The sequence below is a fragment of the Bufo bufo genome, chromosome 1 (genome assembly GCF_905171765.1).
Source record: "Bufo bufo chromosome 1, aBufBuf1.1, whole genome shotgun sequence".
In the NCBI taxonomy this organism is placed as follows: Eukaryota; Metazoa; Chordata; class Amphibia; order Anura; family Bufonidae; genus Bufo; species Bufo bufo.
In genome coordinates, this window is record NC_053389.1 from 345,436,343 (window position 1) to 345,454,647 (window position 18,305).

Genomic DNA, 18,305 nt, shown 5'->3' on the forward strand with positions numbered 1-18,305 from the left:
AGACAGCAGTGCAGGGATGTGTGGCCAGCACTGTGATGTCTGGTGTACAGATTCAGATCTGCTCTCTCAGGCTTGTGCACAAAACATCAACAGAGCACGGAGAGAAGCTGACATCACAGGTCATGTGACCCTCAGTGAAATCTGAGAAAGGAGTCACCGCAGATAAAGTAAGTGCATTGTAAAGCCCTTACATTTGCCTAGTTAGAGACAAAGGACAAAAAAAAACTCAGACAACCCCTATAATATAATATAATATAATATACCCCTCTGAGTAATAACAGGAACTACTAGGCTGAAATCTGTGTTGGTACATGTTCAGACAGATCAAATTTATTGTATTTTTTGTTTGTGTATGGTAAAATATTATATACGTGTGTCTTACAATACAGAGGGTAGTGGTTTACATTAGAGATGAGAGAATCGAATCCCATGAAGCAGAATACGATACGAATTTCAGGATAAATTCTATTTGTCTCGAAGCCGAATTTCCTCGTGCTTCGTGTAAGCGAATCGACTTAACCTGAAATAGTGTAAAAAACAAAAAAAACATACTTACCTACTCCATTTGCTTGTGACGGGCCACCAGCTGCCATCTTGATTGAAGATCTCGGCCGAAATACAGTGAGTGGTGACATATGACGTCACCACGTCGTCCGGCGTGATGACGTAATCTCGCGTTGCGCGAGATTTCGTGCCAGATATTCAAGCAAGATGACCTGTCATGAGCAAATGGAGGTGGTAAGTTTGATTTTAAAAAACATTTATATTAATTTCACACTGTTTTTACACTCAGATACCGCGATCATGTATGAACGCTACATTTGAGTGGTAAAATGATGGGGGGCGGCGCCATCGCATATCCCTGTCATTGCACCCACTACTTACAAAAAAATGCGCTTTGTGATAAAGCAATTCGTCACAAAGCAAATTTTTTGTAACATTCGGTGAATCAGCCGAATCGAACTTTTGAAAAATTAGCTCATCTCTAGTTTACATCTCTAATTGATAATGTGTTTTGCATCTTTTTGTTTGGGTTTGGGAAAATAGCATATACATGTCTTACAGTACAGAAGGTAGCAACTTATATCTCTGAGCGATAATGTGAAATACTAATCCGAAATCCATATCCATCCATCTCCAGACAGTTACATTCTTTTGGGGGGTGGGGTGGGATGGTTTGGGAAAATAAGCTATACATGTGTCTTACAGTACAGAACTTAGTGGCTTAAATCTCTGAGTGAAAATATGAACTACTAGTCAAAAATCAATGTCAGGGTATAGTATGTCCAGACAGTTCCATTTTTTTTTTGTTTAGGTTTGGGAAGATACATGTATCTTACAATACAGAGGGTAGCGGTTTAATCATCAAATTGCTTGATAGTAATGATACGCCTGACAGCATTATGTCAGTGTTATACAATACATTCCAGAACTCTAAGACTTAGAGCTCATTCACATGGCCGTTGTTCGGCCGTTCTGTGCATTGGGGGCTGCAATTTGCGGTCTCCAATGCACGGGCAACATCCGTGTGGCTGCCGTGACGGATCCGGACCCATTCAACTTGAATGGGTCCGTGATTCATCCGCACCGCAAAAAATAGAACATGTTCTATTTTTTTGCAGTGCGGAGGCATGGACAGAAACCCCATGAAGCACTCCGTGGTGCTTCCGTGGTGTTCCGTCCCTCAGTTTCACTCCGAACTTCCGGATTGCGAACCTATTCAAGTGTCTGGGTCTGCTTCCGTGATGCGGGGTGCACAATGCTGTTTGTGGGACGCAGTACGGGCACGGCTGAACAAAGGCCGTGTGAATGAGCCCTTATATAGCATCATAAATCAATATAATGCTATGTGACACCCTCAGTGCTAGGGAGGTCAGTACGGGAGTTTCCACAGTAACATTCTGCGAGTTCAATGTGTTGAACTTGCTCATGTGAAACCGCTTTCTTGTAAAGATGCTCCAGCATATGCAAGGTGGGATTCCAGTGAGTCGAAATAAAAAGATGATCATTCTGTCACTGCAAGTCCAGGGGGTATTCCTTGTAACATAAGAATGGAGGAAATCTGACGACAGTCTCCTGGACATGGCCAGCACCTTCTGCAAGCCACGGTACTTTTTCAAGTAGCGTTGCACCACTAAATTTTTCACGTGTGCCATGTGTTATTTCCCCCAATTGCTCTGCTGCCACAATGTTTCTTTCATTATCACTGCTCACCTTGCCCATTTGGAGTTGGTGGGGAGACAGCTAGTGGGATGTTTGCTGCTTGGTGTACTTTAGCAACTGATCAGCTGTGTGGCTACACGCCCAGGCTCATCAGCTCTAACACAGCATGGCAATGCTTCACTTTACACATATAATAGGAGGTAGGGGGAGTTGAATCAACACTCTGCCCTGCTTGTATTGGGAACATAAGACGTAATTGTCCATTAAGGAGGCAGGTGGAGGAGGTAGATAAGCGCCTGGTGTGGGAACCAGACCGACACAGACGTAGAGGTGTCAATAGGATCTGGCTTCATTGCTGCAGTAAAAAGCCTTGACCCAATGGGCTTTAAAATACATGTACTGTCCCTGCTCTTAACAGCTGCTCCAGGTGTCCACCATGGTGTGCACCTTGCCACATAGCAACAACTGCAAGGAGCGGCACACATTCTCTGCCAGCCATGTAAGAGTACAAGGCAGGGATGGCTTTTTGAGAGAAATAATGGCAGTTAGGTATCTTCCAGTGAAGCTATGCGCATGGCATCAATTCTCTTAAGACAGCAGAATCCACAAAGTAGTATGACAGCAACTGCACCACCTGCAATTTGGCCAGATGGGAGTTAAGCTGCGCACTGTCAGATTGCTGAGCTTGTAAAGTTGTTTCCTGGACACACATTCAGTTATTTATGGCTGACGGTGGAGTGGAGGGAGAAGAATAGTCTAAGCGTGAGAAGCAAGAACTGATTATTCAAATATAACCACTGAAGAAGGAGTCGTAGTCTCCGAAACGCGTATGGTAATTAATCCCATGAGAGAAAAGTACAGTACCGGAGAACAATAAGCGCTTCAAGGAAGGGATCGGTGAATCTGCATCTTGTTGTAAAGAAAAGCTGGTTACCTGTCGTTTTGGGCTGAGACTCATTTTCCCTGGTGAAAGTCAACCCTGCATATTATGAACAAATAACGCAGAAGGTATACACTTCCAGGTAATCTCTAAGACGGCACAGCTAACTACAACCACCGAGGATCCCGAAAGTTTTCTTCTATTTATTACCGCACAATACCGCAGCCTATAAAAGACTTTCACTACACGTGGGACACCACGAGTGATATGGAAACCGGCATTATCTAAAAACAGTGAGTAAAATCATTCCGGCTCAGTCTGGTAATTAGGCAGCGTTTTACTTGCGGCATTACTGCGACTCAGGATAAGTGGCAACTAATCCACATAAAAAACACAAGTGACTATTATTCAAGTATTATATCCAACTATTAGATTGAACCCTCCCTTGGGATATCGCTTTGGGTCAATTAACCCTTGGAAAAGACCGCTATATTTTTGTTTATATCCCAGTTGATTATACTATTTTTGTTCATAGCCCAGCTGATTAGTCTAGCTGATTATAATAATGATGACTGTATTTTAGGAATTTTATAGTAATAATTTATGTGTTTTAGTAAATTTTAACATTATATGTCACAAATATTATATGTTATAATAAATATCTTTATATATTAACTCTCCGTGTGGCATCAAGTGGTGGTGTGCCCTACTATTTTAAATTGTTTTCTTAATCATTTTAAAGAACTGATTATGACAATGACAAGGACACTGTACTGAATGTTTATGCATATTGGCTTCCACAAAGGAGACCGGGAGAAGAAGGACAGAATTGCCCAACAATGGCAACAGGACTATTTTCCCACTGGATCGGGTGATGCCACACAATGCTAACATTGAGCTTAACCCTCTTTGACTTTGGTTGTGTTATGGTCTAATAGGATACAGAAATAGGGCAACCTATTATGAAAAGCAATTAACAAATGGAAAGGTGGCCCTATCTATAATACTCACAAGTGGGTGCGGTGTCCTCCGTGAGTGAAGCGTGTCAGTCACCGCTCTACCCAATAAATTATCACAGTGCTGAGGAAAGGTGGGGGGCAGGAGAATTGCTGGTGCGTGTAGGCTTCAGCATGCCCAGGGGACTGTGATGATTTTTCAACTGGTACAGTAGCCAGAAGAAAAATTTGACCACTGATAATCATAATGACATGTAAAAGTGGTGTGCACATTCCTAGGCTGTCTCAGGAGAGGAAATCACATTCAAAGAATAATTGAAAGATGAAAAAAATTGAGAAACAGAGAATTTGAGAAATGAAAAAAAAAAATAAAGAAATGAATAAATGAAAGAAACATGGAGGGGAATGGGGCAAAATAGAAGTAAAATTGGGGATGGTAAAGGGATAAATTATGTGGAAATTACATTTAGGGACTCTCTTATCATATGAAACAGCTGTATGATAGCTGTTAAGTCCCTCCAGACACACAATTTGCAATTGGAAGATCCACCAAGTTTTACGTTGTAAGACCCTCTTGTCCCAATCGCCACGTCTGACTGAATTGGGAACTGTCTCAATGCCCATAAACTTAATCACAGATGGGTTCCCTTCATGTGTCAGTTCTACGTGTTTCTCTATGGGAGTATCTTTCCTGATTCGTACATCTCCCAAGTGCTCACTTATTTTTTTCTGGAATTCTCTTGTGGTTTTTACCCACATACTTAAGGCCACATATGCATGTGGCCTTGTAAATCACCCCCCTGGATCTACAGTTGATGAACCTCCAAATTGTTTTGGTCTGATTCATAACATTGCTCCTATAAGTGCGGCCTTGGTCTATGAATTTACATGCCAGACAGCCACTACAGTGAAAGCAGTCCACCACCTGGCATGGCCACCAGGTAGGGATGGAAGATTCTTCACTGTAGTGGCTGTTGACCAGGCGATGCCGTAAACTCCGCTATCTACGATATGTGATTTGTGGGGTCTCGGAGATGGCATCCCTGAGATTGGAATCTAGTTGTAAGGTCCCCCAATGTTTTGAGATGACCTTCCTAACTTTGTGTGCTACCTTATCAAAGGTAGCTATTAGTTGAGTAGTGTTACTCTCGGTCCTTTTTTCCTTCTTGTTCGGATGTAGAAGTAGGAATATCCCCAAACACTATTGTTCTCTCCCACCAGCCCAGGAACAGATTTGCATACAATGGGGCACAAGGACTCATCGTGGTGCCCCTGAGCTGGTGGTAGAAGACGCCATTAAAAAGGAAGTAGTTCCTCGTCAGGGTAAAATTGAGCAATTTTAACAAAAACCGACTATGTTCATGAAATTGACAGCCCCTAGTATTTAAAAAAAATTGGACCACACTCATTCCCAGATGGTGGGGTATAGAAGAGTATAGGGCTTCGACAGCGATTGATGCCAACCATGTATCTTCCTCGAGGTATAATCCTTCCAGGCGGCATAGAAGGTCCCCTGTGTCCCTGGTGTAAGAGGGTAATGCTCTGACAAAGGGTGCCAGCATTTCGTCAATGTAGACACTGACATTCTGAGTCAGGCTCTTCACCTCTGACACAATGGGACGACCTTTGAGGGGGATGGTCCCATTAGCCCCTTAGACTTGCCTCACACAACATTGAGCTTATTTTTATCATGAAGATCTTACGCACAGCGATGCTTTTGTCTTCCAGCACTGTGAAAAACTGATACTTGCACAGAGCTAGTGGCAGCCAAGCTTAGCTTGGCTTAGCTCTGACACGTTTTGAGCCTTCGTACACATTATCAGTGGCATCACCACTTCCCGAGCTGACCATAATAGAAGCAGATTTGGTCCTGGCAGGTTTTTGTGAGATTCTGCCCATATGTTGCCTCTACTCTTTATTGCTGCTGCCATGCCAACCACATTTCTCCTCTGATGTCACCTCCTCCTCAGCACCCGAATCTGCCTCCTTGGTCCTGTTCAACACATAATTGTTGTCAGAGTCCTCGCCCCCCACACCACTTTTGTCAGACTGTGATATGTCATCATGGGCTCTTTGAACCCCCTCCCCAATTCCCTGCTCTTTATTTGCCCAAGTGCCACTGTGTGTACCACCGTGGTGTCAAGTGCCACTACTATTACTACTACTACCACCACCACCAACGCAGCTATTTATGGGGTCACCTATTTTCCCCTGAACTTCCTCCTCATGGCAGTCCAAATGCTGACTGTTCTCACACAAGTCATCAACAGTGAGACTCTCATGAGTATTATCTATATTGCGTGTGGTTTTGTTGCCTGTTCTTAGGTAAACAGAAGGCACCCCACTAGGAGGGCAGAGAAGACAGAGATGATGCAAGTGAAAGTTTTTTCTGGGGCCTCAAAGAGCAGGAGCAAGAGGAATGCTGTGACCCCCAGCTCCAGGCCACTGTGTCAGACGCAGAGGAGATCTTGACATCATCCTTCTGTGACTGAGAAGAGGAGTGAGCCATCCAGTATACAATATCCTTTTTGTCCTCAATAATAATGTAGCACCTATTGAAACCAGGAATAACTGTTCCCTACTACTACTAGTACTACTTCTACTACTACTACTACTACTACTGACTAGATGGCTGGTGCTGCTACTGCTGCTATTACCCACATTCAGACTCTCGAATGATGAGGTATGGGTCTTTCGTTGTTCACTCTTCCATTTTCCAGACATTTTATTATGAGGCCTATAAATAAAAAGTCACAAGTTTCCTTTAAATGAAAAGTCACAGGTACGGTACACAGATTGAAAAACGTTGCTAGCAAAATTGCTATAGATTTTTCTGTAATTTAAAAATTTGTTCACTTAAAAAAGCTGTCTGGCGGTTCATACAGAAATTCTTGAAGAATTTTGTAATGCAGAACTAGTTGCTAGCAAGCTGTATAAAACAGCTGAGACGATGTCCAGCCTTTCACTTTCACCCAATTATATCTCCCTATTCTCTTCCTATACTCTACTTATAGCATTCCCATTACACTAGATTAGTGGCTTGAGTCTGTAATAGCTTTTTGTCAGACACTGCCACAAGACAACATTTCAGGTTGCAAGTTGAACACAGAATGGTGGTCTATGATATGCTCAGCAAAAGGAACTTCATGAATCCTGCCCCTGATTGGCTGATCAGGCTGTCTGTCAGCATCTAAGGGTACTTTCACACTTGCGGCAGAGGAGTCCTGCAGGCAGTTCCATCGCCGGCAATCCAGATGCAAACTGATGGCATTTGTCAGACGGATCCGGATGCATTTTTTTGGCATTTTTAAAGGTCTGCGCATGCGGCAAGTGTTCAGTATTTTTGGCCGGAGAGAAAACTGCAGCATGCATCATTCAGTGTTTTAGTTTTTTCCGCGTGGGTGCAATCAGTTTTGATGCGTTTTTCACACGCGTGAAAAAAACGGAAGGTTTACAAATAACATCTCCTAACAACCTTCAGTGAAAAACACATTGCACCTGGACTGCATCTGGATGCAATGCGTTTTTCACTGAAGCCCCATTCACTTCTATGAAGCCAGGGCTGCGTGAAAATCGCAGAATAAGGCCTCTTTCACACGGGCGTTGCGGGAAAATGTGCGGGTGCGTTGCGGGAACACCCACGATTTTTCCGCACGAGTGCAAAACATTGTAATGCGTTTTGCACTCGCGTGAGAAAAATCGCGCGTGTTTGGTACCCAAACCCGAACTTCTGTGAACTTCTGGGATCGGAGTTCTGTAAGATTTTATTATTTTCCCTTATAACATGGTTATAAGGTAAAATAATAGCATTCTGAATACAGAATGCATAGTAAAACATCGCTGGAGGGGTTAAAAAAATAAATAAAAATTTAACTCACATTAGTCCACTTGATCGCGATGCCCGGCATCTCCTTCTGTCTTCATCTGATCTCTGTGCAGCAACAGGACCTTTGGTGACGTGATTCCGGTCATCACATGATCCATCACCATGGTAAAAGATCATGAGATTGATCATGTGATGATCGGAGTGACATCACCACAGGTCCTTTACCTGTAAAATGCTCACCACAGGTCCTGTTCAGCAAAGAAGATAGAAGGAGATGCCGGGCCGCGATCAAGTGGACTAAGGTGAGTTAAATTTTTTTTAATTTTTTTTTAACCCCTCCAGCCCTATTTTACTATGCATTCTGTATTCAGAATGCTATTATTTTCCCTTATAACAATGTTATAAGGGAAAATAATAATGATCGGGTCTCCATCCCGATCGTCTCCTAGCAACCGTGCGTGAAAATCGCACCGCATTCGCACTTGCTTGCGGATGCTTGCGATTTTCACGCAACCCCATTAATTTCTATGGGGCCTGCGTTACGTGAAAAACGCACAAAGAGGAGCATGCTGCGATTTTCACGCAACGCACAAGTGATGCGTGAAAATCACCGCTCATGTGAACAGCCCCATAGAAATGAATGGGTCGGTATTCAGTGCGGGTGCAATGCGTTCACCTCCCGCATCGCATCCGCGCGGAATACTCGCTCGTGTGAAAGGGGCCTAAGGGCTTGTTCACACGACCGTGTGAAGCCCGTGCCCGTGCTGTGGACCGCAAATTGAAGTCCGCCAAGCACAGGCACCTGCCGTGTGGCAGCCGCATAGGGATCGCAAATTGCGGATCTGCAAAACACGGAAGCTGCCTGTGTGCCTTCTGCAATTTGCGGAACGGAACAGGTGGCCCATTGTAGAAATGCCTATTCTTGTCTGCAAAACGGACAAGAATAAGACATGTTATATTTTTTTTTGCGGGGCCACGTAATGGAGCAACGGATATGGACAGCACATGGAGTGCTGTCCGCATCTTTTGCGGCCCCATTGAAGTGAATTGGTCCGCACCTGAGCTGCAAAAACTGCTGAAATCACATAGCAGACTTACATCCCATTAATGTATCTAAGTTTTGTAATAAATGTAAATCCGTTTTGCTGTGTGTCATTTGCATATTTTTTCCCTTTGCTGGAAAATTACATGTGTTGCACAAACAGCATCAGTTTTTTTTATTTATCATAAATCTGTTTATTGAGTGTCATGTAATACAGGTATGAGATATGTGAATACCAAGCAATATTGATGTAATAAAATAGGATGACATATATGACATCTAGAAGGAGCAACAAATATCATCGATAGACAGTTGTATCTCAGATAGAAAACAATCATGACTCTTATTTTCCAGTATAGGTGAGGGGAAGAAGGAAAAAAGAGGGGATGAGAGGGGGAAGAGGGTATATGGGGAGGGAATCGACAGGGGGGAAGGCAGTAGTGGAAAAGGGGCGTGTGGAAACTAGGGGGTGGGGTGGGGGCTGCATCTGTTTTTAATGTGTTTTTGCCATACCAAAAATGCAGCACAGCTGTAATGTGTGGTCGCACCGTGAGAAGAATCTGTCCTTTGTGCCTTCACTCCCTTTATGATCCGCCCTGGTTTCAGCTTTAAACTGCACCTGAAAACCTGATCAAATCCTATAGAGGGCGTAAACTTAGAAAGGCTCTTTAGACCAGAATTATCAGGTGGGATGATAAAGGCCTCATGCACACGACTGTTCCATTTTTTGCGGTCTGCAAATTGCAGATCCGCAAAACACGGAAGCCGCCCGTGTGCCTTCCGCAATTTACGGAACAGGCGGCCCATTGTAGAAATACCTATTCTTGTCCACAAAATGGACAAGAATAGGACATCAAAATCATAAATCACAGCAATGGGTTTCTTTCATTGATTTTATTTTCAATGGATATGCGGCAAAAAGTTGTGCAAAGGTTTTGGGCCGTGTCTGGCCTTCGTCATGCGTATATGCACATTTCGGCGGCTATAGGCTCCAACTATTGCACCAGCATCTTCCCTCGTTTACCTCCAGCGGCACAGTGCCTGACGAAGGCCAGACACAGCCGAAAACGATTGCACAACTTTTTGCCGCATATCCATTGAAAATAAAATCAATGAAAGAAACCCATTGCTGTGATTTATGATTGTGATGATAACGGGGCTGGGAACCCTATCTACAGCATAAAAAAGCAGAACAGCCACAAAGTTTGGTACAAGAATAGGACATGTTATATTTTTTTTGCGGAGCCACGGAACGGAGCAACGGATGCGGACAGCACACAGAAGCTGTCCGTATCTTTTGCGGCCCCATTGAAGCGAATGGGTCCGCACCCGAGCTGCAGATGCGGCCCAGAACAACGGTCGTGTGCATGAGGCCAAATAGTGATGAGCGGCAGGGGCAATATTTGAATTTGCAATATTTGAGAATTCGAGATTATATTCTTGATTGCGAAAATCGGCAATGTATTATTCGCATAATGCGCACGAAATACCGGCGTGAGTCACTTATGCTACATTTCTCAAGCTGGTATAAGTTTCCTGAGACTGGAGAAAATGGTTGACATGGCAGAACATTAGAATAGCTTTATATGCAGATAGAGTGCTTGAATATATTTGCGCTTGCAAATTTTCGGCAATTAATGATGCGCAGATTTTTTCACAATACATGCAACTTGTATAGTAAGGGGCAGGCAACTTTTCTATTGGTTGCTAGGGATGACTGCTTCTTTAGCAGCTGATTGGTGGGATACCAGGACTCGGACCCCCACCAATCTGATATTGATGGCCTATCCTGAGGATCGGTCATCAATATCATAAAATAGGACAACTCTTTTAAATGTTATCCCATATAAGTATTTTCTGAACTTTTAATATAAAAGGGTTATCCCATGATTAATGTAAAAAATTAAAATCAGACATCATATAGTGACAATTTTTCTAAAAAAGCTAGAACCAGCTAGAACCAGCCGTGTACCTCACATTGATCCAGACATCTCGCTATTCATTCCGCCAGTAGATCTGCTACATTTATATCAAACTGGCAGCTGAGGGTTATGTCTTTTTTGCTGTAGCTCAGGGAGCATGTCCTTTTTGCTGAAGCTCTCTCCCTATCACAGTTCAGGAGGTAGTTTAACCCTTTTCAGACCTCTACCATACATGTCTGGTGAAAGTCCGATCTTTAAACATTGCACCTACGATCACAATAGCCTCCTGGTTTCTGCTCAGGGCTAATATCTCCAGTCGTCGATAAGGCCGATCGCAGCCATTTAATCCCTCAGATGCCGTGGCCAAATGTGACCATGGCAAGTGTTGGCGCTAAAACTGGGAGCCACGTGCTCCCCAACCTCGGCCTCGTTTCCTTGGCAGATATCGGGGAAGGTGCCCCATACTAGTAATAGGCCTGAGCCTGTACAAGACTTCCAGGCTGATTACGGTTATATTCTAATCGAGGCCTGGAGGTGGCAGCATTGCATTGGATAATACAGAACCCTGGATCCTTTAATGCATAGATATTTATTACAAAATACAAAAGGCAATCTTATGATTGCTTGTTATAGTGACCTACTGTAGGGTTAAAAAGTAAAAAAAAATTGAAAAAATGAAAAAATATAAAAAATCAAATCACCCCCTTTCCCTAGAATAAAAAAAATAAACAATAAAATAATTTAAGATTATAGGCATTGCCACATCTAAATATGCTGATATTATTAAAATATAAAAATATTTATCCCATACAGTAAACAGTGTGACAGAATTTTTTTTTAAATGGCTGACTCCAAAATAGTATCACTAAAAACTACAAATTATCCAGCAAAAAACTAGCCTTTATAAAGCTCTGTAAGCATAATTATAAAAAAGTTATGAGAGTCAGAATATGGTGATGAAAAGAAAATGTTTTTTTTCCCAAACGGTCGTTTTACCTGTAGAAATAAAACCCATAAAACTGAATTTTTCCAATTCCTCCCCATTTGGAATTTTACAGCTTCCTACTACATTGTATGCAATAGTAACTGGTGGTATTAACAAGTATGACTTGTCCCACAAAAAACAAGCCCTCATACGGCAATGTGAATGGAAAAAAAAAAAGTTATTGCTTCAGGAAGGCAGAGAATGAAAAGCAGAAAATCACAGGGTCCTGGAGGGGTTAGTGATGGAACTGAGCATGTATGTCCACCTCAGTGAGATGGACAGAGAAATAAGAAATAGAACAAACAGCAGGTGGAGGTATAGAGATACATATTTGTAAATAAAACTTAGCGGCTATAAAAAAAAATGTATTACATGAAATTACAAAAGTATGTAGATCCAGGTTCAGGTTTGAAAAATACAGAATATTTTTTAGTTCAACAACCCCTTCTTCAGGATCTATTGTATTATTTTTTTTTGTTCGTTTTTTTTTTTTACAGGTGGATAAAATTTGAAGAGAAAACTGAAGATGGAGGAGAAAGATGGAGTAAACCCCATGTTACCACGCTTACCTTGCATAGTTTGTTTGAGTTAAGAACGTGTTTTCAAAGAGGGACTATTTCACTGGATATAGAAAATAACACATTCAAAGAAATTATAGGTAAGAGATAAAAGGTATTTCACAAATTTAAAGCACTTCTGCATTTTTTTCAATATAGTAAAGGATAATGTAGATGCTCTTACATATGCATTGTGTATACCTGTTTTAGTTGATGTGCCATGTTGATTCTTTCTTCTCGTCAATTATGACTCCCCTAATGCAGCCAATATTTCCCATCATAAGATGCAGCTTCAGCTTGTGATGCAGCTTCAGTCTGCCTCCCCTGCCTCCTGCTTCTGTTAGGTTTCTCCCTCTCAGGTACTGCAAGCAGGAGGCAGGAAAAACAGGCTGAAGCTGCATCAGACTCTGAGATGGACACTGGAGATTCTATACACAGATAGTATAGAACAGGGATGGGCAAACTCGGCCCTCCAGCTGTTTTAAAACTACAAATCCCATCATGCCCTGCTGTAGGCTGATAGCTGTAGGCAGACTGCAAATGATGGGATTTGTAGTTTTACAACAGCTAGAGGGCCGAGTTTGCCCTTCCCTGGTATATACAGTGTGATCAAAGCTGACGAAGTGGAATTCGATCCGAATTTCAGGAAAAATTCGATTCGCAACGAATGCAAATTTCCTTGCGCTTCGTGGTAACGAAAAGCTATTTTTTATTAAATGGCGGCTAAAATGGCAGCTACACGTGTGAGGACACGGGGCAAGGCACTATGGGAAGGCGGGATGACCCATAATGCCATGCATGCAGCCAATCAGCAGCCAGCCCTGTGATGTCACAGCCCTATAAATAGCCTCAGCCATCTTGGATTCAGACATTTTCCAGCTTTCTGAGTGTAGGGACAGACGTGAGAAGGCGCTAGGGACAGCAATAGGAAAAACCTCATTGTGAAAAAACCCCCCAGAAAAAACGATTTATAAGTGCAGGGAAAGAATAGGGAATTATTTCACAGCTTCTTAGTGCAGGGAGAGACATCTGAAGGCGCTAGGGACAGTGATAGGAAAAACCTCATTGCAAAAAAAAAAAAAAACGATTTACAAGTGCAGGGAAATATTATTTGGGGATCCAAATAGAAATAATACAGCTCTGTCATTCCAGCAATTTGTTCTTGGGGTGCAAGTGCTATGGTAAAAAGCTTTTAGTAGCTTACAGTTGCAAGAAAAAGTATGTGAACCCTTTGGAATGATATGGATTTCTGCACAAATTGGTCATAAAATGTGATCTGATCTTCATCTAAGTCACAACAATAGACAATCACAGTCTGCTTAAACTAATAACACACAAATAATTAAATGTTACCATGTTTTTATTGAACACACCATGTAAACATTCACAATGCAGGTGGAAAAAGTATGTGAACCCCTAGACTAATGACATCTCCAAGAGCTAATTGGAGTGAGGTATCAGCCAACTGGAGTCCAATCAATGAGATGAGATTGGAGGTGTTGGTTACAGCTGCCCTGCCCTATAAAAAACACACACCAGTTCTGGATTTGCTTTTCACAAGAAGCATTGCCTGATGTGAATGATTCCTCACACAAAAGAGCTCTCAGAAGACCTACGATTAAGAATTGTTGACTTGCATAAAGCTGGAAAGGGTTATAAAAGTATCTCCAAAAGCCTTGCTGTTCATCAGTCCACGGTAAGACAAATTGTCTATAAATGAAGAAAGTTCAGCACTGCTGCTACTCTCCCTAGGAGTGGCCGTCCTGTAAAGATGACTGCAAGAGCACAGCGCAGACTGCTCAATGAGGTGAAGAAGAATCCTAGAGTGTCAGCTAAAGACTTACAAAAGTCTCTGGCATATGCTAACATCCCTGATAGCGAATCTACGATACGTAAAACACTAAACAAGAATGGATTTCATGGGAGGATACCACAGAGGAAGCCACTGGTGTCCAAAAAAAACATTGCTGCACGTTTAAAGTTTGCACAAGAGCACCTGGATGTTCCACAGCCGTACTAGCAAAATATTCTGTGGACAGATGAAACCAAAGTTGAGTTGATTGGAAGAAACATACAACACTATGTGTGGAGAAAAAGAGGCACAGCACACCAACATCAAAACCTCATCCCAACTGTGAAGTATGGTGGTGGGGGCATCATGGTTTGGGGCTGCTTTGCTGCATCAGGGCCTGGACGGATTGCTATCATCGAAGGAAAAATGAATTCACAAGTTTATCAAGACATTTTGCAGGAGAACTTAAGGCCATCTGTCCACCAGCTGAAGCTCAACAGAAGATGGGTGTTGCAACAGGACAACGACCCAAAGCTCAGAAGTAAATCAACAACAGAATGGCTTAAACAGAAGATAATACGCCTTCTGGAGTGGCCCAGTCAGAGTCCTGACCTCAACCTGATTGAGATGCTGTGGCATAACCTCAAGAAAGCGATTCACACCAGACACCTCAAGAATATTGCTGAACTGAAACAGTTCTGTAAATAGGAATGGTCAAGAATTACCCCTGACCGTTGTGCACGTCTGATCTGCAACTACAGGAAACGTTTGGTTGAAGTTATTGATGCCAAAGGAGGTTCAACCAGTTATTAAATCCAAGGGTTCACATACCTTTTCCACCTGCACTGTGAATGTTTACATGGTGTGTTCAATAAAAACATGGTAACATTTAATTATTTGTGTGTTATTAGTTTAAGCAGAGTGTGATTGTCTATTGTTGTGACTTAGATGAAGATCAGATCACATTTTATGACCAATTTGTGCAGAAATCCATATCATTCCAAAGGGTTCACATACTTTTTCTTGCAACTGTATATCTGTGGAAAAAGAAAAATATATATACGCAGTTCACTTCTGCAGTTAATTGTGGTGAAAGCGTTTAGTGGCGTATTTCAGTACAAAAAGAAAAGTATATATGCAGTTCACTTCTGCAGCTATATGTGGTGAAAGCGTTTAGTGGCGTATTTCATGACAAAAAGAAAAATATAAACGCAGTTCACTTCTGCAGTTATATGTGGTGAAAGCATTTAGTGATGTATTTCGGTACAAAAAGAAAAATATGTACACAGTTCACTTCTGCAGTTATATGTGGTGAAAGCGTTTAGTGGCGTATTTAATTGCAAAAAGAAAAATATATTCTCAGTTCACTTCTGCAGTTATATGTTGTGAAAGGGTTTAGTGGCCTATTTCAGTACAAAAAGAAAAATATATTCGGCACTTTTGATGGTGTTTAAATATCATTTTTATTTATTTAGTTTAGCTAACAGTATGTCAGACAGAGAAGTGCCAGACCCTGCACAGGAGAGTGGCAGATAGAGATGGCCTTGCGGTTCGTCCTGCGGTCGTTTCACGGCGAACTTTGCTAGTTCACGTTTCTCCGAACGGACAAGCATATGGCGATATCCGCCAGCGCCATATTCTTTTACATTGTGAAGAACTTTTACCCATGACACATCCATCAGGTGGTACAGTACAGCCAATTGAGAAATTTCAGCACATGGACATACCCCCTACCTTATAAATAAACCTGATATGGCCGCCATTTTACATTCAGTCTTTTGCCAGTGTAGGGAGAGGTTACTGTGTGGAGCAGGGACAGACTATTAGGGACACCAAACGCTAGCTAATAGGGCCACATAAGTCCTTTTAAGGACTGGTATAGGTGTTCTATCGATAGGTGTGTCTTACTGAGGGATGTTATATACTTATAATATACTTTATAACATAGAAAGTATATTATAGTGCATTTGAATTGTGCAGCAGTTGTGTGCGGTTCTGCTGCCATACTGCAGCTACACAGTGTGCCAAACGCTATTGGAACAAATTATTTCTGCTGGTGTAATATACCAGTTGCCCCCCCAAAAAAACAGATTTAAGCAGGGGTGTTATATACTAATAATATACTTTCTATATAGTGCATTTGTGCATTTAGTTAGTGCAGCATTTGTTTGCGGTTATGCTGCGTTACCTCAGCTACAGATAGTGACAAATGCCATTGGAACAAATAATTTCTACTGGTGTGATATACCAGTTGCCCCCCCCCCCCAAAAAAAAACCAAAACTGATTGAAGCAGGGGTGTTATATACTAATAATATACTTTCTATATAGTGCATTTGGGTAGTGCAGCATTGGTTTGTAATTTTTCTGCATAAGGGCTCTTTCACACTTGCGTTCTTGTCTTCCGGCATAGAGTTCCGTCGTCGGGGCTCTATGCCGGAAGAATCCTGATCAGGATTATCCTAATGCATTCTGAATGGAGAGAAATCCGTTCAGGATGCATCAGGATGTCTTCAGTTCCGGAACGGAAAGTTTTTTGGCCGGAGAAAATACCGCAGCATGCTGCGCTTTTTGCTCCGGCCAAAAATCCGGAACACTTGCCGCAAGGCCGGATCCGGAATTAATGCCCATTGGAAGGCATTGATCCGGATCCGGCCTTAAGCTAAACGTCGTTTCGGCGCATTGCCGGAGACGACATTTAGCTTTTTCTGAATGGTTACCATGGCTGCCGGGACGCTAAAGTCCTGGCAGCCATGGTAAAGTGTAGCGGGGAGCAGTATACTTACCGTCCGTGCGGCTCCCCGGGCGCTCCAGAGTGACGTCAGGGCGCCCCAAGCGCATGGATCACGTGATCGCATGGATCACGTCATCCATGCGCATGGGGCGCTCTGACGTCATTCTGGAGCGCCCCGGGAGCCGCACGGACTGTAAGTATACCGCTCCCCCGCTCCCCGCTCCTACTATGGCAACCAGGACTTTAATAGCGTCCTGGGTGCCATAGTAACACTGAAAGCATTTGGAAGACGGTTCCGTTTTCAAATGCTTTCAGTACACTTGCGTTTTTCCGGATCCGGCGGGCACCTCCGGCAACGGAAGTGCAAGCCGGATCCCAACAACGCAAGTGTGAAAGAGGCCTTACCTCAGCTACAGATAGGGACAAACGCCATTGGAACAAATAATTTCTACTGGTGTGATATACCAGTTGCCCCACAAAAAAATGATTGAAGCAGGGGTGTGATATACCATTTATATACTTTCTATATAGTGCATTTGGGAAGTGCAGCATTGGTTTGCGGTTTTTCTACGTTACCTCAGCTACAGATAGTGACAAACGACATTGGAACAACATACTCCCGTGGCCTAAAATAACATTTTTCTAGGCTCCAACAGGACACATTTCTGAGAATTTCCCTTTAAGACGCATAAAAATGTCCCCTGAGGTCCTTCTCCCACCTCCACACTCTGTCATTGTGCCACTCTGTGGCCTATTCATGCTGCTTCCACCTCCACACTCTGTAATTGTGCCGCTCTGTGGTCTCCTCATGCTGCTGACACCTCCATGCTCGGTCATTGTGCCACTCTGTGGCCTCCTCCCGATGCTGCTGCTGCTACCACCTCCAGACTCTGTCATTGTGCCACTCTGTGGTCTCCTCATGCTGCTGCCTCCTCCTCACTCTGTCATTGAGCCACTCTGTGGCTTCCTGATTCTGCTGCAACCCCCACACTCTGTCATTGGGCCACTCTGTGGTTTCCTCATGCTGCTGCTGCCACCTCCACAGTCGGACAGTTCTCCTGATGCTGTCAACTCCAGACTCTGTCAGTGTACCACTCGGTGGCCTCCTCATACTGCTGCCACCATCAGACCCTTTCATTGGGCCACTCTGTGGTCTCTTTATGCTGCTTCCACCTCACCACTATGTCATAGGGCCACTCTGTGGACTTCTCAGAATTGGCTTATGATTTGGTAGCAAAAAGCAGGAGTGGGTACAAAACACAGAAGACATGCAAATATTCCATTCACGTGTCATCTCTGTTTTAGATCCATTCCTGTTTTTTTTGGCATTAGCAATACTGATGGATTATTGAGCAAATGCTGACCGAGTGAAGGCGTATGCTCCACAGACAGGATCCGTTTTTTGTGGTTTATTGTTCTGGCGGATCAGAGGAAGGGCAAATTAATCAGT

The 18,305-nt window shown here is 42.9% G+C and overlaps 1 protein-coding gene across 1 annotated transcript in view; it reads left to right on the top strand.

Moving 5' to 3' along the window:
• Positions 1-18,305, top strand: part of SLC4A9 (solute carrier family 4 member 9) — a 251,606-nt gene that overhangs the window by 10,839 nt on the left and 222,462 nt on the right. Inside the window, exon 2 of the mRNA XM_040442704.1 lies at positions 12,272-12,432. Within this exon, the coding sequence (XP_040298638.1) occupies positions 12,272-12,432 (161 nt within the window). The remainder of the gene's footprint in view (positions 1-12,271; positions 12,433-18,305) is intronic.